The sequence below is a fragment of the Grampus griseus genome (genome assembly GCF_964374135.1).
Source record: "Grampus griseus genome assembly, chromosome: 2".
NCBI lineage: Eukaryota > Metazoa > Chordata > Mammalia > Artiodactyla > Delphinidae > Grampus > Grampus griseus.
This window is the reverse complement of record NC_139018.1, coordinates 84,444,618-84,463,667: the sequence shown is the minus strand read 5'-3', so window position 1 is coordinate 84,463,667 and position 19,050 is coordinate 84,444,618. Positions and strand designations below refer to the sequence as shown.

The following is a 19,050-nucleotide window of genomic DNA, read 5'->3' as shown; positions in this document are numbered from 1 at the left end:
CCTGCCCTGTACCCTCCTGCAAAGTGGATGGTGAGCTCTGAGAGGGACTCTCCTACCTTCACCTCTCAGTGTGGTGGGCTCTTCAGTGGGCTGCCTGCAGGAGTGAGCAAGGCCATCTGTCTGGGGGCTGGAGGAAATAGGAGAATTTCAATTTAGATTCATTGTTTATCTAAAAGGTAAACTGAACTTTAATAATATTTGATATGTGTTTTGACTATAGTGTCTAATCTATACATAAATATTCATATTCAAAAAAGTTTGGAGACCACCACCCCGGGAGATCAGTGAGGGCTTTATAACCTATCAGAAGCCTGTTTCAGATTGGGTGCTGGGCGAGGGAAGGGAGCTATGGAGGAGGGGCTGGTGAGCTCTGGATGCAGAACCACTTGGGCCCGGTCAGACTCCCAGATGTCACCAGCAGCGTGGACTTTCTGGGCCATCACTACCCCTGTGGCCTCCCTTCTCCCTGCCCACCCTCTCGGGCCTGCCTATGTCCCAGTTGGGTTCTAGGACCTTTGGCTGCCATGCTTCCCACAAGGGAGAGGGTGGTCCTGTGTGCTGCTCCCCTCACCCCAGGCTGGCTGAAGTGCGGCTGGGGTCCCTGCAGCTGCCCTGTATGCTGTGTCACCCCCAGGAGAAAAGTCCCTGGCGGGAGGCGGCCCTCTGCCGGGAGGCTGTTTCCTCAACCGGCCAAGGTAAGAAGTGGGGGATTTCCAGCCCTGTCCACGGGGCTGACTTAGTGCTGGGGGCTCCTCTCCTTTCTCATGCAGCCCATGCCCGGGTGAGGACAGAAACTCCAGAGTTAGGCCCAGTTGTAGCGAAAGGGGTGTGAGGGTAGCAGAGTCAGCTAAGCCCACAAGCCTCCCCAGCTGCTACTCCCTGATCCGGAAGGAGCCAAGCCCAAGGCGGAACCCCAGGACAGCACCTGGGACCAACAGAGACCCAGTCTTGGAAGACCCCGACAGGCATCTTGGTGGGGAGTAGGGCCTGGAAATCCAGAGCCACTCTTACTCATGGGCCTGTGGGGAATGACTCAAATCAATGAATGCCCCTGCCTAACCCTAGCCTTTCCTGGTTCTGGTGGTAAGGGGAGTGGCAGGTCTGAATCTCACCCTCTAAGACTCCGCTAACTGGCCGGTACTTCCAGAGGTGCTAGAGAGTCGAAGGACCCAATGTGAGCCCCTCGGGAGCTGGGAGCCAGGAGCCTCATGTCCCGGACAGCTTGCCCTGAAAGCTTGATCCCCAGGAAAGGGGAGCCATACCCTAACAGCATTCCCTGTCTTCCTGCACTGTGGTCAGCTGGGCAAGGAGGGGGGGTGTGATCCTGGGGGCTGTTTGGAGAGAGAATTAAGACAGTTGTGGCGACCTGGTGATGGTGGTACACACAGATGCCCCAGCTCCAGTGTTGGCTCACTTAGGCCCAAGTAATGGCTTAGGAAACAGCTAGACTCTTCCTCCACTTTCATGAAGATTCTCCTGTGCCTCAGACACTTGTGAGTTTCATTTCATTACCTGGTTTGTATGTGTTTGCTGTGTGCATACATTCACATGCTTGCAGGCTAGCGTGATTGAGGCGTGTGAGGCGGCGGACTCACGCAAGGTCCCTGAGCATGAGAGCATCTGAGAGGTGAAATAATAAATCCAGCCACCATCAGTGCAGGCCAGCAACATGCCATGATAAGGTACATGCATTATCACCAATCTACACAGCAACCAATCCTCTGAGGAAGGTGTTATAATCTCCAGTTTACAAATCGATAAACGGAGTGAAATTTAGAGACGTTAAATGACCAGCCTGAAGTCACACAGTGAGCAAATCCAGGCAAGGATTTGAACCCAGGTCAGTCCAAGGCCAAGCCAGAGGTCTCTCTACCAGGCTCTCTCAGCATGGTCCTCCTCAATTACGCTTTATCTGCTCCTCGTCTCTGAGGCTCTGGCTGCCCTAGTCTGAGGCGACAGGCTCTTCCCCTCCCTCCCTCCCCTCCAGTCAAGGTGGCAAAGCAGAGCCTGTTGAAGGCTGTATGGAGCCCAGACGCTGTGCCCAGACCTTCACACATCAAACCAGTGCCCAGTTCAGAGAGGGTCCGGCTGGCCCTGGGCGGGATCAGCTAGGGCAGAGCTGGGACAGCTGTTTACAGTAAACAGAAAGCTCCCGAGGAAGGAAGGAGGGGAGGGGCTGGGGTTGCCATGGAGACAGGGAAGAGCAGCAGGGCCTCGGCCCTGATCCACAGCTACTGGTAACACATCCCTGCCCCTTCTAGAGCTGGAGGAGGCCCGAGGAAGGTCCAGACAGGCAGCCTAAGCAGGAGAGGCAGGGGCAGATTGGGCCTCAGAGCAGTGCCTGCTGAGAACACATTCCCATCTCATTATGTATGTCTACTTATTGTTAACAATAACAACTACTGTTTATTGAGCTTTTTGTTTACAGCATGCCTGACACTAGGCCCTTGAGAGTATGTTTTCTTATTTAACTCTAAAACCGGGAGATAGGCAGAATAATCATCTCTAATTTATAGATGAGGAAATTGAGGTTCAGAAAGATTAAGCCATTTGTCAAGGTCACACAGCTTGTAAGTGACAGAGCAAAATTTTTGGATCAAAAACTCTTTTACCAAGGCAGATAGGAGATGAGCTAGCAGGTGAAGGTCTGAGCCGCTCAGCTCGTGGGGAAACTGAGTCCCCTGGGTACCAAGGGGACTTTCCCAGGCTTCTAGCGTTAGTCAAAGAGATTGCTGGGGACAGAACCCGTGTGTTCCAGCCATAACCACTAGACCACACGGCTTCTCCATGGCTTGAGCTGGGAAGGTCCAAAGAGAAACTCCCTTTCCAGCCCCAGCCTGGATCCTAGACTCTCCCGCAGCTAACAGGCTGCCCCTGAGGAGGTCAGGACGAGCCAGGGTGCTGCGGGGGATGCTGGGGGCTTTCTGCCCACACATATGGTTTCCAGATTCCAGGGGATGAAAAGGAGGCCATTGGGGGCGGAAATGGGGGATGTGCGATGACAAATTTAGACTGATTGCTTAAAAAAAAAAAAAAAAGGCCGAGAAACACTAAAAAATAAAAGCAAAAAGTCCACTAGAAAAACTAAAGGGAATTATTTGATTGCGCAGCCGAGAGCCGTGAGGCGCAGCATGGTTTAATGGGGAACAGTATCAAGGGCTCTTCTGACTTTGCTCAGAGGATGGCGGCAGAGGAGGGGCTCTGTCTGCTGTTGCTGGCTTCACCCCCTGGACTTTGGGACAGGGATAAAGTTGGGCACGGCACCTGGGTGGATGTCTGGAGTTCAGGAGCACCTGTTGGGGGGCTCTCCTATAAGGCTTGGGCCCTTTGGACTCCAAGGATCCTGCTGGCTTGTGGCCAAGGGTCCCCACGGGCTCACAGAGGGAGCTGCCCTAGGGGAGGCTCCAGCTGGTCTGTACTGAGAGCATGTGAAAAGATGAGCTGTAAGGTGGGGGACTGGGGTGTCCCTGAGTTCCAGCCTTAAAGGGAAATGGCCAGGAACAGAAGGTAAAAGAGAGGACAGCTGCCTGGAATTCTGGCCTGCAGCAGGCCCAAAGGGTCAAAGGTCAAGGGGGGGACAAGGGGGACTTCCTGAGGCTCTCAGGGGAGTGCCAGCCAGCCAGGCTGTTGTGCAAGCTCTGGGCTGGACCATAAGGGCAGGCTGGCAGAGGAGCCACGCCTGGCCCAGTCCCCTCAGCCTCTCCTAACTGTCCCCTGGAGCTGGAGTAGTGCCCTCTCTCCTCCAGGAAACCAGGACCCTGTCCCCCAAGGTAGCACCCCTGTCCCACCTCAGTGGCCTCATTCTATATGCCTGAGTGCTTCCTCTCTCATACTCATCCTGAACCTCTCTTCCCCAGAACGACCATCTTTTGAGAAACCAGAAAAACCTTCTCAAGTAAGCCTCTTTCTTTCAATTCCACTCTGATTTCCCACGAGGAGATCAGAGGGGTTTGTGAGGAGAGAACCATGATAGGGCTCACAGGGTCCCAGCCCTAAAGGAACAGTCACAGAGTAAAGTGGAGGAGAAGCAAGCCATCAGGGATGTGTGGGTGCCAGGCCCCGGGCTAACCACAGATGTGCTGCTCTGCTCTCCCTAGGCTTCATGCGAGCCTCTCAAGGTCTGCTGTGTTTATTCACATTTTACAGATGAAGAAATGGAGGTTCTGAGGGTGTGATTAAACTGACAGCTGGTAAATGACAGAGCAGAGACTGCTCTTTCCAGATCACCTCCCTGTCCCTCAGCTCAACCCACTTGACTGGAGATGGAAAGCAAGCACAACGAAGGGTCTAGGACCGTGTCTGGCTCCCAGGGGACGTGGGATCATTGCTGACCGATGCTGAATCTCATGGAGAAGGGACCGGATCCTGGATGGAGCCTCACGTCAGCCACAAATTTCTCTTCAGCATCTGTAAAATCAGGAGGTAGGATCAGCAGCTCAGTGGTTTTCAAACTTGGTTCGTGGGCATCCTGGCATCTCATAGAAATTGGGATGGAGGAGGAAATGACAGTGAATAAGGTGATCCCCGCCCCCTGCCAGCCCAGCTCCCACCAGGGATGCTCAGCATATCAATTTCAGGTATCAGACATCCACAAGGGATGTTTTTATTTGAATAAAGGTCCCACAGCACTCTATGGCCTCGATCTGAGGTCTCTGCAGCTCTGACCTTCTGGGAGCTGTGATCTAGGCAGTTTCAGGTCCTGGGCTGGGGAGAGAAGCCAGAGGATCTGGTGAGAGAAATGGAGCAGACCATGTCTGGGGTCCTAACCCTGCGGAAGGAAGCAGGTCAAGGTCAGAGCCATGAGACCACGCCTCGGCAGAGGAGGTGAGCTGGAGATACACAGCACCTGCCTCTCCACCTGGGAAACACAAATAGACCTTTGGCCACGGCAGCCTGGAAACCAGAAGTAGCACCCACCTTCCTGGGGGCCAAACCAATGCCCCTTTCTCCTTTTCTGCCAGGCCTGCCCGGGCTTGTTCTCAGTGGACATCGGTTGCTGGTCACCGACCTAGGGCCACCCTAACCTCCCGTGACCTCATGGCTCCTACTGCTCAGCTCAAGGGCTACTTCAAGTTGAAAGCTGAGAAAAGGCAAAGCTGCTCAGGGAGAGGAAAGCACCCAATAGGGGGCATTCAGCGAGCAGGGGCTAATCCCCTTGAAAGAAGAACCCTACTTTGTGCCCCTTTTATGGCCCATCCCTAGCCAAAGTTTGTCCCTCTGCCTCACTTTGCCCTTTTGGAAGCTGGACATAAGAATGGTGTCCCTCTCCTGGTGGCTTCAGCATGTATAGCTCCCTGAATATCGTCATCTCCATGGTCCAGGTGGAGGAGAAAGCTGAAGGTGGCCCAAGGACTAGAACCATCTAGCATCCTCCTTCTGTCCTACTGCCCATCCCGGGCCTGCCTCTGACCACCATTCACCCTCAACCTGCTGCAGGGCCCAGCCTTGCTCCACGTAAGCAAAGCTGCCAGCAGGGTCCTTTGTGGGGCTGCTCCCCTGTGGCACTCCCTAGGGGCCCCACCATGGGGCAACAGATGGACCTATGGTCTCTACAGAACAATGGTGGGGGAGGGGCCCTGGCATCGCCTGCCCCAAACAGGAAGTGCTGCATGAGCTTCAAAGAACTGGCAGGGCCAAGGGGCTGAGTGGCTGGAGCCACTGCCAGGACTGGCGGCTGCCTGAAGAGATGCCTGCCAGCCTCGGGATGCCCAGCCTTCAGTGGGGGTGGGGCTGCAGTGGCAAGGGCAGCTGGGTTTTGGGCAGAGGATGCTTTGCGCCCTCAGTGCAGCAGCCTCTGACCTGGAAGCAGGCTGAGGGAAGGGGGCTCCGACACAAGGCTGTTTCCCGGCTCTGCTGCCACCCGCCAGCGGGACTGCAGGTTCTTTCCCAGGCCACAGTGGGTCTGGCCCTCCAGCAAGTAACCGTGAGGGGCAGGGCTGGCACCAAGCCTGCCGCCCACTCCCTGCCTCCTGCTCCCAGCTGCTCTGCTCAGAGCCTTTTCCTCTCCACTTCCTGTTCACACAGGGGGGGGCGGGAAGTGGAGGGAGGAAGTTGGGGGGAGGCGTGTAGGGGGGACCCATTGAATAAAAGGAATTAACTGTTTCCCTCCTCTGACCTCTGGGAATTTCCGCCTGTGAAAGTGTCTCGAAGAATCTGCAGAGCTGGGGCAGTGGGGAGGAGGTGCGCCCCTCGTGGCCCCCTCCCCTTCTCCCTCCCCCGGTGGTAGTGGCGGGCCTGATAACTCCCTCTCGGCCCCCTAACCTTTTGTTTCCCTGGCGCCAGGGGGGCCAGCGCCAAGGGCAGCCTGGAGCCTGGAGGCCCCCTCCCAACCAATGGGGTTGGGGTGCCCGGCCTGTGACCCGAGCTCGGGGCAGGGGGACGCTGCGCAGGAGCTGCGGGAGTTGGTGGTCCTGGGGGAATGAGCTCACACCCGGGCTGGCCAGGCTCTGAGCCCCGCGCCCTCCCTGCCAGGGTTGGTGCCTTTGGCCAGTCTGCCTTGGGGACAGGAGAAAGGCGGCGAGCGGGTCACTCGGGCCTCAGACGTAGGGCGGGCACACCCTCCGGGGGCCACTCCCCCCTGGAGCGGAGGAAAGGAGACGGTGAGTTCAGGAAACCAGTAGACAGCGCCCCCTAGTGCCCACCGCTGACTCGGCCAGGCGGCCCCCCAGGGCCCTCTCAAGGGCGGGCCTCAGGAAGCACCTGCTCTCCAGGACCAGTGGCCGCCCTGCATCTCCCCCAGGTGGCTTCCTTGTTTACAGGCCTCCTGCCCTGATCCCAGCGTCACTGCCTGTGGCCACTCCTCCTATTTCCAGTGACCGCTCCAGGAGCAGCTCATTCATCTTGGCCCCTACCCACGTAGCTGCTCCCCCACCCCACCCCCTCCTGGCCCTCCCCCAGGCTTAGGGCCAAGGCCCAGAGGGCCGTCTCTCTCCCCTCCACTCCAGGCCTTGCTTGGTTTCCAGGGATCTAAGAGCTGTGGCTTCCCGTTGCCCTGACTCAACGGAACCCCATTCTGTCAGTGCCAGAGAAGACTGGGGCCTTTTTCCAGGAAAGAGGAAGCAGCCTAGGACCAGATGGGCAGGCTTAAGAGAGGACAGAAGGGGCAGGGGTGTCCCAAGCTGTCTTAGCCAAGTCCTCTGGGAGGAGGGAGCAATAGGGCAGTGTCTGTTTAACTAACATGTATTAGGCACCCATTATGTGCAAAGACAGAAGCCCCAAGCTGTTTCAAGTAAGCAAGTGACCATGCCAGTGGTGGGCCAAGGTTTATACCTAGTTCTCACTGACAGTGAGGAATACGACCCTGAGCCCACTACTGGGCATGTCTAGGTGTGAGGGGAGCCTTAGGCCACATGGGGAGCAGGAGCCCTCCAAATCTTCCTGGAACGGGGGAAATGGAACAGGATTAGGATGCCCTCTACTCACCCAGCGGGACCCTACCCCCCATTTGCTTCCACTCTGGCTTCTGGGGCAAGATGGGGAGTCTGAGGCTCATCAAAGATGGGCAGCTTCTGGCCCTATCCCTTGGCAGGGGCCATGAAGAGACCCCGTGGTTCTAGTGGCTGGAAAAGAATAAGCAGGGCAAGATTCTCCCAGGGCTGCAGGAGATAAAAGTCTTGGAAGAGGATTAGGCTGCAGGGGCAAGAGAGACGCCTGCAGTCACTAGCTAGGTGACCTGACCCCAGCCTGATTCCAGGAACACTCACTTTTTATTTTGTTTCAGTCTGGGCGGCTGATAGACCACACCCATAAACCTGGGCAGTGGACTGTGAACACCAGTCCATGGAGCAAAGGGTGCTCAGCTGATATCACGGGAAGGCCCTGCTTCAGGACTCCCTAGGGCTTAGCCTCGAGCCACAACTAAAGAACTGTAAGCTGGGGGGATGGGCAGGTCAAAGGAGATAGATGGGGAGAAAACATATCTGCCAAATGCCATGGATGGTGGCAGTGGTAGTCTCGCCTCCATGTTGGACCTCAACATTATGGTTAAGGGACTTCCCTGGCGGTCCAGTGATTAAGACTATGTGCTTCCAACGCAGGGGGCACAGGTTTGATTCCTGGTGGAGGAACTAAGATCCCGCATGCCACGCAGCTTGGCCAAAAAAAATCATGGTTTAATGCCAGACAGTCGTAGGGCAGTATCAAAACTGGGCAGAAGTTGAGAAGGCAGGGATGCAGGCTGGCAAAGGGAGGGGCAAGCAAAATCTAGCATGCGTAAGGGCCAGTGGAGGGAGGAAGAACGAGGGGCTTAGATTTATGGTTAGGCAGTGGAGATTACCAGAAAACTCTTGGGAACAACTACGGAGGGAATAGACCTAGGAAGCACCAGTGGAGAAAGTGACTTGAGAAATCAGCGCCCCCTGCTGCCTGAGTGTGGAGGGTTCTGTGGGGAGCAACACCACCTGCTGGCCAAAGGGAAGAACAGTCCCTGCTCCTAGGTGGGCCCTAATTACCAACAGAAGCCTGGAGTCAGAACGGATACAGTGGAAGGCAAAGAAGTGAGCAGAAAATGGCAAAATCATCCTGTCACATCTCCAGGAAAAGGAGCAAGGGCCAAGGCTTGAACATGCAGGGCCCTGGCAGCTTCCCCGTGACACCCTAGCCCCTCTTGGAGATCACTCACACACCACTCTGCCCAGCATCAACACAAAGCCATCAACTCCACAGTCACCAGTGCAGACAGTTTAATGCTCTCCACCCCATCACCAACTCCCACTGTCCTCCGTGAGGCCCTCTGCCCCAGGGTACCCCTCACACTGGAGCCCCAGACAGTGTGCACAAGAGCATGCCCACCATCAGCACCACCTTTCCCCCCACCCCATGCCCAGGACTTGGAGGGGTTGTCTTTTCACCTGTGGGACCTAGAAGCCGACAGAAGAGAGGGCTTCTGAGGGAGAAGAGCCACAGAGTGAAAAGGAATAATGGTAGGTAGTGCTCCAGAAAGAGAACATGATGTGTGTGAGGAGGGAAAAGGAAGAAAGAGCTGTTAGGTGCAGGGGGAATGGTAATGGGGTCAGAATTCTGACTTCTCCAGGCTAAGGCCCTCCGTTGGGAAGCAGGCTGACGGCCTAGCAAAACAGCAGCTCTAAGGCAGCCCTGAAGAACAGCACGGGCAGCTGGCAGAATGCACTCGTAGCTCACCCCTCGAGGACAACAGCTATGATTCTGCTCCCCCCACCACAGTCCCAGCCCAGCAGCCTCCAGGAGACCAAGGACAGATGATGCTGTGGCCTTCCCAAGAAGGGACAGCCCCCAACCGCCTGCCCGCCTATCGGGGTTGACACATTCCTACAACCAACTGAGGTGCTCCTCCTCGTAGCGCTGAGGGTCGATGAAGGGCCGGTCAATAGAGCGGATCATCAGCTCCCCACAGTACACGCACTCAGCGGCCACCAGTTCATCCAGGTCAGCCTTGAGCTGTTCCCGGCTGGGCCCCCCGGTGGCAGCGCCCCCCTCGGCCTCCTTAGCCCGGGCAGAGCCCTTGGCAGGGGGTGGAGCGGCGCCCAGCTTTCGCTGTAGCTCCTCGAGCCGAGCCTGCTTGTAGGCCGGCAGACCAGGCCGCACGGCCTGCAGCAGGCAGTCAGCGTGGAACATGTGGCCACAGAGGAAGAGGTAAAAAGGGCGGTTGAGCAGGGGGAAGTCGCAGGTGGCACATTTGTCCTGGGGCTCCACGGTGCCATAGCGGCCCCGCAGCTCCTGCAGGTCTCGCCGGATGCGCTGGGCGCTGGCCGTGGCCTCTTCCATCTCCCGCTGCAGCTCTTGGATGTGGTGGTTGTAAGCCTTCAGCGAGCTGCAGATCGCCTCCTTGAAGTGGTCGATGGTGACGAAGTCAGGGAAGAAAGGCAGCACGTCCTCGATCTTGAGCAGGGGGCAGCTGGCCAGGCAGGCCATGGCCGTCTGCACATCCTCCTCCTCCTGCACCACATGCCGAGCAATCTTCAGCCACAGCTTCTTGCGTAGCTCCTCATCTTCCTCGGGCAGGTCAGCACACTGCTTGGCCAGGTCCACGTCCACCTGTGGGGAGGCTGAGAGCGTTAGGGTCAGGTCCCACTCAGGACAGGGTCTGTGGGAAAGACAGAGGCCCAGCACTCCAGGCAACAAGTGAGACGGGGCTCCTCGGGGCTGGGAAGGAACCTGTCTCAGTAATGGGCCTGCCTCTGTCAGAGCTACACAAACGCTACTTATGATGGTGGGCCTGCAATTTTAGTGAATTTACAAATCACCTGGGGAGCACATCCAAAATACAGATTTCTGGGCCCCCCCCCCACAGACATTTTGATTCAGTAAGTCCTGGGTTCAGACCCAGGAATTCCTATTTTTTTTTGGCCTCGTTGCGTGGCTTGCGGGATCTTAGTTCCCCAACCAGGGATCAAACCCACACCCTTCGTAGTGAAAGTGCAGAGTTCTAACCACGGGACCACCAGGGAATTCCCTCGAATTTTATTTATTTATTTTTTGCGGTACGCGGGCCTCTCACTGTTGTGGCCTCTCCCACTGTGGAGCACAGGCTCCGGACGCGCAGGCTCAGCGGCCATGGCTCACGGGCCCAGCCGCTCCGCGGCATGTGGGATCTTCCCAGACCGGGGCATGAACCCATGTCCCCTGCATCGGCAGGCAGACTCTCAACCACTGCGCCACCAGGGAAGCCCCCCCTCGAATTTTAAATAGCACTTCACACGATCCTACGCAGGTGACAATTCATGATTTGAGCAATGCAACTCAGCACTTTCCCCTTCTGCAATTGTGGCTAGCAGGTATGCAGAATTTACCTGTGAGGGAAGTACTATAACATCATCCCCATTTTGTGTCTGAATAATCTGACGCAAAGAGAGGTTCAGAAACCAGCCTGAGGTCACACAGCTTAGTAAGAGGCAGAACCAGAATTCAAACCCTGACTTGAGTCTGTGTTCTTAACCTCTATACTACAGTTGCTATCTGGGAGAGAAGCCAGCACCCCCTAGCCACAGTGTCCCTCTGACCCTGCAGCACCTGAAGCTACTGCTCTCCAGGCCCCTCTCCTGGACAGGGTCAAGGCTCATTGGCTCACCTGCAGGGCCAGGTCCACAGCCTCCTCATACAGCTCCAGGACCTTGTAGACATGGACGCAAGCATGGTGGTGGCCATGCTCAGCACAGAGCCGCAGCGCGTACTTGAGGTCATAATGTACCCGGTGTGGGCTGGCCCCGGCCTGCTCGAGGTAGGCCAGCAGCGAGGCTGGCTGGCCTCGGGCATAGAGCGACAGCAGGTAATTGTGAATGGCCTGCTCAGTCTCGCCCAGTACATTCACGCAGAACTCCATGTAGCGGATGGCCTGGCTCACCTGCTGGGCCTCGCCACCCTGGCTATAGTTCACCAGGGCGGGGATGAGCTGCCGGGCATCCAGCCGGCTGCCCAGCTCAATCCAGGCGTCCACCAGCTGGCGAGGGATGTGACGGATGAGGATGGGTGAGAACTTGTAGAAGAGCTGGGGGTCACGGTGGCGGGCCAGCACAGCCAGGGCCTCCTCGTAGGCCTCATGCTGGCAGTGGTATGCCACCACGCGCTCGTAGTCCTGCATGATCACAGCGAAGTATACCATGTGCTCTGTGTCCCCGTGGCTGGCAAGCAGCTCGTGGATGGAGGCCCGGCTGGCGAAGAGCCACTCCTTGTGGCGGGGGCTGCTTAGGAAGGCGCGGAAACGCTCCCGGGTTTCCCGGTAGAGGTTCAGGGCCTCAGGGTCACCCTGCAGGGCCCCGAGTCGGCTCAGGTAGAGCTCCGTCAGCCAGGCGGTAAGCAGCGTGGCCTGGGTGCGCTCAGCAGGCTTCAAACTGGCCAGTTTTCGCTGCAGGAACTCGGCCAGCGCCTCCTCCTGGTGGGCCTCCAAGAACTTGAGGGCAATCTCCTCAAAGTAGCTCTGAGTCAGGGCGTAGCAGCGGGCACTCTCCAGGTAACGATGCTGGCGGAAGCAGAAGTCGGCCTCCCGGGCCAGGACCGTGTCCAGGCAGTCAGGCCGCTCTCGACAATACTCTTTGGCCAGGTCGAAGCGGTTCATGTCCAGGTAGGTGCGCCAGACATCCCGGGCCTCCCGCTGTACCTGGTAGCGGAAGACGGCCCGCTCGGTGTGGGCCCACAGGTGGCCTGTGGAGGAGTCCTTCACCATGTGCTTCAGTGGCCCAAACTTCTCCAGGAAGTGGTCCCGCAGCACCACCTGCCCCGTCAGCGTGCACACCGCCTCCACCCGGTCCGCCAGCAGCAGCAGGAAGTGGAACTGGGTCAGGACGATGGCCAGGGGTGGGCTGGCCCCAGGACCCACCCCCTCTGGGTACTCCCAGACCCGCTCCTCGCTCAGCAGGGAGTCGGGACGCCCGCAGTCCAACGAGCCATACAACACGCCATCCCCCATCATCCAAGCGAAGGCCCGGGGCGCAGAGCGCAACTTGGGGGTGTAGAAGGCCAACTCACTGTAGCCCAGACTGCTGGGGAACTCACGGAATGGGGGTGGGTGGTCAGTGTAGGCAGCAAAGAGCCCTGAGAAGCCCTGGGCCTCAGCTCCCTCGGCTGCTCGGCCTATGAACTGGAAGAGGCGCTGCCGAGTGGTGGCGATGACAAACCCACGCCCTTCAGGGCCCCGCTCCGCCTCGAGGGAGCACACAGGTGCTGGGCCCCCTTCTTCGTTTAGCACATACAACGGACGGAAGTAGAGATCCGGGGCAGGGCCGAAAAGCCCACCCTCGCTGGCCGAGAGCTCTGCTTCAAAGATCTGACCTTGGGCAGTGCCGACCAGGATGGGGCCTGTGCTGCTCTCAGTACCCAGGGCCTTGTTCCAGCCCACACTCTCCACCAGCTGCCCCTTCCAGCGTGCCAGGGGCCGAACTTTCTGTCCATTACGGTTCACGTAGAGGACCTCAGTGCTGCTCAGAGCAATCAGCAGGTGAGAGCCTGGAGTGGGGGAGAGCATGGCACCCTAGAGGATGCTATTCCCACCCTCAGATCCCACCCACCCAGGCAGTGACTTACCCTCAACATCCCCCACCCCCTACTCCCCATCTCAGAACTCTACCACCACTTACCAGTAGGGTCCAGGAACATCTTGTGAACTTTGGCATCATCCTTGCGCCCCAGCTCCAAGTGGTTGGGTTCATTTGCTTTGCCTAAGTCAATGCTGTTGGGACAAGAGTCACAGCCTCACTCCAGAGAAGGGCAGATCCTTCTGTTGAATCACAGACCTCTTTATAATCTGATGAAAGGCACAGCCTTTCTTCCCTGAAATCTACATAGACACACAAAATTCTGACTACAATCCCAAGGGAACTCTGAAACACATGTGGGGTCCTCCTTAAGAACGCTCAGCTCTGAGAACACCCCCACTTCATTCTGAGAAGTCACTAAGCAGAAGTCTTTTCCTTCTGCTCAACATACCTCCAGTGCATCTAGGAAGATAGGCAGGGGTATCCCAGAATGCCGGGGTAAAAAGGGAACAACAAATAGTAGCTAATGGTTACTGAGCACTTTCTATATACCAAGCACCATGCCAAGAGCTTGAGCTAGTATGACCTCAATTAACCTTCACAATAACCTTGAGGAGTGCTCCCTTAAGATTATTTCCTATTTAAGGTATTTCCTTATGAAATTCTTTTCAAATTATATGCTCATTCTAACTAAAGAATCAATACAACAGTGTATGAAGAAAAAGTTAATGATTTTCTTCCCAAACTCCTATTACTCCCAATGGAAAAAACTGATGTTAACATCTTTCTCCATGTTCATAATATAAACAAGCTTATTTTATCAGTTTTTACAAAAATGTTTTCACATTGTATATATGTGTGTGTATGCATATTAATTTATAATTTGCTTTTCTCACTTAATGATATTTCATGAACATCCCACTGGGTCAACAGATACAGCTAACTCATTGTTTTAATAACTGCATAATATTCCCTTTTATGGGTGAACTATAACTTAATCGTTTTCCTATTGATGGATATGCAGCTTGGGTCCAGTTTTTCCTACCACAAATACTGCTGGAATCAACATCCTTGTATCTATACCTTTGTAAACTGGTACTTTTCTTTCTGTGGTATGTATTCCCCAAAGTGGGACTGCCAGGTCAAAGTTATAGATATTTCAGTGTTTAACAGACATTGCCAGATTATTTTTCCAAAAGATGGTGGCAATTTATACTCTTTCCAGTAATGTATGAGAGTCCATCTCTGTGTATCTTCACCAGCATCATATATTACTGTTTAAAATTTTTGCTTATCTGATAGGTTGAAAGAAATGGTCTCTTACTGTGATTTTGATTTGCATTTCCCACAGGCTGAAAATTATTTTCAGATGTTTACTGGAAAATTTGTAGTTCCTCTTCTGTGAACTGCTTGTTTATCTTGTTTACCCTCCCTTTTCTATTGAACCGTCTTTTTTCATTTTTTTTTTTTTTTTGGCTGCACCTCACAGCTTGCGGGATCTTAGTTCCCCAACCAGGGACTGAACCTGGGCCCCAGCAGTGAAAGCGCCAAGTCCTAACCACTGGACCACAAGGGAATTCCCTGGACTGTCTTTTTCTTATTAATTTCTAAGGGCTTTTTAAGGAACAGGAATGTAAATCTTCAGTCATATGTGGAAAAACATTATTTTCCCACCATCTTTTGTCCTGACCTGCTTCATATGTTTTATTTTTATTCTGTCATAACAGCAATCACTATGTGGTCAAATCTATCTACCTTTTCCCTTGTGGATTCTGGATTTTCTAGCTTGAGTAAGAAGGTCTCTCTTCAGCCCAAGACATTGAAATTTATTAAATATTCTTTTAACATTCACACTATTTTTTATATTCAAATAATTATTCCACTTAGAATTCATTTTTATGATACAGAGGTTTAGCTCTGTTTCATCCCAGATGGTTATTCTGGATAGATAAACAATTTTGCTGACACCTTTGTCATATATTAGTTCCATTTACTTATACTATTTATTTCCAGTTTTATTGAGATATTTTATTTCCATTTATAGTGGATTTATTTCAGGACTCTAGACTGTTTCGCTTATCTACATGACTAACTTGTGGGTTGGTACTATCTTTAACAGATGAAGGGACGTGTTCAGAAAGACTGGGTGACTTTCCATCCCTGTTAAGTGGGAGAGCTGAGCTCAGAGTCCGGGTCTACTATGCTACTGGTTCTCTTTAGGAAGGGATAGGATATTTCCTGAACATTCCAAATCCACTGTTTAACCTGCCCAGAGTGGAAAAAAGGCCCGGTCAGTCAGTAGTTCCAAAATACCAACAATCCACTCCCTACTCCTAAACCTTTTGGGTCCTCACTTACCGGAGTAGTGTATCCTTGCCCAGGCTCATGCAGAGCTGATTGCAGGAGACGACAAGACTGGTGATACGCTCAGAAGGGGTAAAGTCAATGCGCTGCCTCGTGAAAATGGGCACTTCCTTCTCTAGCTGGGCATTCACATATCCTAGGTGAGGAGCCAAGGAAAGGTTAGCTATGGAACAGAGGGAGGAAGGGCAACATATTCCTCTCCACCTTCCCAACATATTGCTACCCCGGGACCTTGGTTAGCCAGCACTTGAATACCAATATATCAAGCAGTTTGCTAATCACCTCTACATTAGTCCTAGGCTACATTAGGGGTTCTGGGCTCTTCCCACATCTCTGAAAGCAGTGAGGGGTTGATTCTTTGAACCCTTGGGATGCTGTTACACCATGATATACCTGCTCCCAGTGGTAATGTGGTGGGCGGGGAAGGGTTGGGTGTTCTCCCTTATCAATCTTTGGCCAAGCAATCCCAGCTCAACTAAAGTAGTCTAGTTCCGCTCTCTCCCCTCCTCCTTGCCCATGCAGTAATACTCTCAGTGAGTCTCCAGAAGAATGAGGGCGGAGGGATCCTTGGGGAATCCTTCCAATCAGTTGGTTAACAAACTGCTGCAAAAACTTCCCCTCAACGCCCAGATGCACACAGCTCTAGCAAAAGCCTAAAGTACTTCATTTTCCCCTGTTCAGTGACAAAGTTCCCTCTAGGACCATCCCTCCTTCCCCTACAACATTCCCATTTCACCAGTTCTTTGCCCACTCTTTTCCTCCCACCTCCAGAAGGGGCCTGGTGGGAAAAACACTGAATCAGATGAAGCCTATTCTCATCTGAGCCTATTCTCAGTTTTCCCAACTGCGGCCCTGTAAGCAAGACACTTCCTTATCTGAGTTCCAGTTCCCTCTTAGAAGGACCCTAGTGGCAGGGCCTAGATCACGCGGCTGCTCTTGCTGCTCTTTCAATCTTCGACCATCCACCAGCTGGGGGCCATAAGTGCCTGAGGAGAATCAAGGGCCTAGACCCAGACTGCACGTCCAGGAGGCGAACCCGAGCTCCTGGAGCCAACCCCTCCGCTCCTCTCTTGCAGATGCCAGGAGAGCTAAGAGGTGCAGCGGCGCCCTCACTTCCCTTACCCGAGTGGGGGATGCCGACGCTGGGGCAGCCGGGCTGCAAGACGGCCGAGCGGGAGAGGGAGTCCTCGTATTCATCCAGGATAGACGCCATGGTGCCCGGCCTGTGGGTCCTCCGTCTTGGGCCCAGGGATTACAACAGGGCTCCCCCCAGGGATCCCCGTCTCCCCGGATTGGAAGCTGCGACTCCCCAGCCTCGACAGGGATCTGACAGATCCTGGCAATCCGCCGCCGCCGCCGACTCCTCCTCTTTAAAATCCTGAGGATCTTCTCACTCTCGCCTTATAGAGCGAGAAGACCGGGGAGCTCTCCCCCTTGAATCTGGCGCAGTACTGCACCCAACTCCCGCCCCCAGGAGACCACCGGCTCCCCCTAGCCGATCTCAGGTGATCCCAACCTCCCCCGAGCAGCTCAGCTGACTCCCGCCCCCGGGACGCGCGCCTTTAACGTCACTTCCGGGTTCTCAGAAGCCCGCGTTTGCTCCCGCAGAGAAGTCGCGAGGCCGGCCCCTGGGAGATGAGGTGAGGACTGCGGCGGGAGGGCGGGGCTGGGGTGGTGGTGGTGTGGGGGGCTGGGCAAGGCCTATCCCGCTCTCGAGGGGAGTCGGGTGGGGGAGCGTTGCACATGTCCGAGCTGTAGACCAGCTGGGTGGTGGGCGGGCCCCGCTGAACACAGGCCCCTCTGGACCCTGCTGCAGTTCCAGGCTTTGACACCAGGAGGCAATCCCAGCTTTCTCAAACCCCCTTCCCCCACCCGCCCAGCGCAATCTACCCCCAGACAAGGAGCGGGTCCCCAGCACCTTTCAGGCCCAGGCTTCCCTCCCTCAGAAGACTGCTCAGCCTCTGTCCAGCTCCCGCTCCCACCTTTTAAAACAGCCCGTTGGGGACATCCCTGGTTGCGCAGTGGTTAAGAATCTGCCTGCCAACGCAGGGGACACAGGTTCGAGCCCTGGTCCGGCAAGATCCCACATGCCACAGAGCAACTAAGCTCATGCGCCACAACTACTGAGCCTGCGCTCTAGAGCCCGTGCTCTGCAACAAGGGAAGCCACCACAATAAGAAGCCTGCGCACTGCAGGAAGAGTAGCCCCCAATTGCGGCAACTAGAGAAAGGCTGTGCACAGCAACAAAGACCCAGTGCTGCCAAAATTTTTTAAAAATAAAATAAATAACTTTTTAAAATAAATAAATAAACAGCCCGTTGCCCTAGGTCCCCAAGAGAACCTCCCGTTCTTCAATCTAATCGCCATCATAATCCTACCTTCACAAGGCACTGGCCTCTCTTCTCCCACATCCAGGGGCCCACCAGGTCCAGAAAGTGGCAGAGCTGGTGGCTTGGCCAGCAGGAAGCCATGCTCGTGACGTGTACCCAGGAACATGGCCACAGCGCTGTGGGAGCACGCAGGAGCGGGTAAGAAATGCCTGAAAAGCCTGGCAGGAACGAGAGACAAGAGATGTTGGAGGCGGGTGGGGAATCCAGAGAGGCGGAACTGCGAGAGTTTGGGTGCAACTGCTGTTGGGTTTCTCTCTTCCACCGGCCTAGGCGACCCAGACAGCGTCTGTTCCTTTCTGGGGCCCATGGGCCTTGCTACCTTGCTAAAGTGAAGGCTCTAGGCCAGGGTCACCGGTGTCCTGGCTTTAACTGGTAGCCTGAGAGTAATGACTAAGCGCGCCTCCTGTATTCTCAAAAGCGTCCAGGTGTGCACCGTACATTGTGTGGTTATGCTTTTCTTGCCGAACTTTCCTGGTAGGCGCAGAGGACTGGACCCTCACCAGCCCTCAGAGAAGGCTCTCTGGGCCTGCAGTGGCCCCGGCCTGGTTCGTGGGCCAAAATAACTTCTCGCTGCTCCCGGGTCGGCTTCTCCTGCCCGAAACCTGCGGCCACGACGCGGCTGTACCGCCAGGGGCGCTGCGCGGCAGGCTAGGTCCCAAGAGGGAGGGTGCCCGAGCTGGGAGGTAGGGAGGTTTCCGCCTTGGGAATAGTGATCCCAGGTTGGGGGCTGCTAGTTTGTAAGGCTCCACCCCAGATCACCTGCCGGCTGCATTTAGGGAAATACAGATAGGTCCAGACAGAGGTCAAATAACCAGAAATACCTTTTCTGAGTAACCCACGATGTGCCAAGCACCACACTAAGTTCCTAATATTCATTGTTATTTCATCTTCACACTAATGCTGTGAAATAGGCACTGCCCTTTTCCACACATTATGAAACCGGCAACTGAAATTCAGCATGGTGGAGCAATTTGTCCAAGGTCATGTGGCCAGGAAGTGGGGAAGCCAGGAGGCAATATTCAAATCCAAGCAGATGCTGAAGGGTTCACCACCACACTCTCCATGATGCCAGTACAAGCTGAGGGAAGGGGTATACAACGGGATCCTCAGGTCTGGACTGTGCAGAGAGAATGTCCCCCCTGCATGGAGTGGTTAGCATAGGAGGGGTGTCTCAGGGACACAGAATCCTTCCAGCCACCTCCTCACTGTCCCCAGAGTCTCCCTCTTGGTTCCACTGCTCTCTGGAATGTATGGGGTGGTGCCTAAGTGGGCCTTGCTTGCTACAGATTCAGTACATACTCTCTGTTGAGTTGATTACAGCAGTTTCCCCCCACATACTCATTATTTAATGT

At 54.9% G+C, this 19,050-nt stretch overlaps 1 protein-coding gene across 1 annotated transcript; it reads right to left on the bottom strand.

The window, feature by feature from the left end:
* Positions 1 to 8,666: 8,666 nt before the first annotated feature.
* VPS18 (VPS18 core subunit of CORVET and HOPS complexes) lies at positions 8,667 to 16,842 on the bottom strand. The gene is made up of 5 exons (XM_082648822.1): positions 16,431 to 16,842; positions 15,303 to 15,444; positions 13,047 to 13,138; positions 11,045 to 12,915; positions 8,667 to 10,011 (listed from the first exon to the last, which is right to left on the bottom strand). Exons 1-5 carry the CDS (start codon positions 16,519 to 16,521, stop codon positions 9,286 to 9,288), a joined length of 2,922 nt encoding a protein of 973 aa, XP_082504948.1. The 5' UTR covers positions 16,522 to 16,842; the 3' UTR covers positions 8,667 to 9,285.
* Between the last annotated feature and the right edge of the window lie 2,208 nt (positions 16,843 to 19,050).

Excerpts from the sequence above, each read along its gene's own strand:
- VPS18 (XM_082648822.1), bottom strand. The coding sequence starts at position 16,521 with ATGGCGTCTATCCTGGATGAATACGAGGACTCCCTCTCCCGCTCGGCC. Across the intron at positions 15,445-16,430 it reads CGTCGGCATCCCCCACTCGG|GATATGTGAATGCCCAGCTA; the intron begins GTAAGGGAAGTG and ends CTCCTCACCTAG. Across the intron at positions 10,012-11,044 it reads CTGTGGACCTGGCCCTGCAG|GTGGACGTGGACCTGGCCAA; the intron begins GTGAGCCAATGA and ends GCCTCCCCACAG.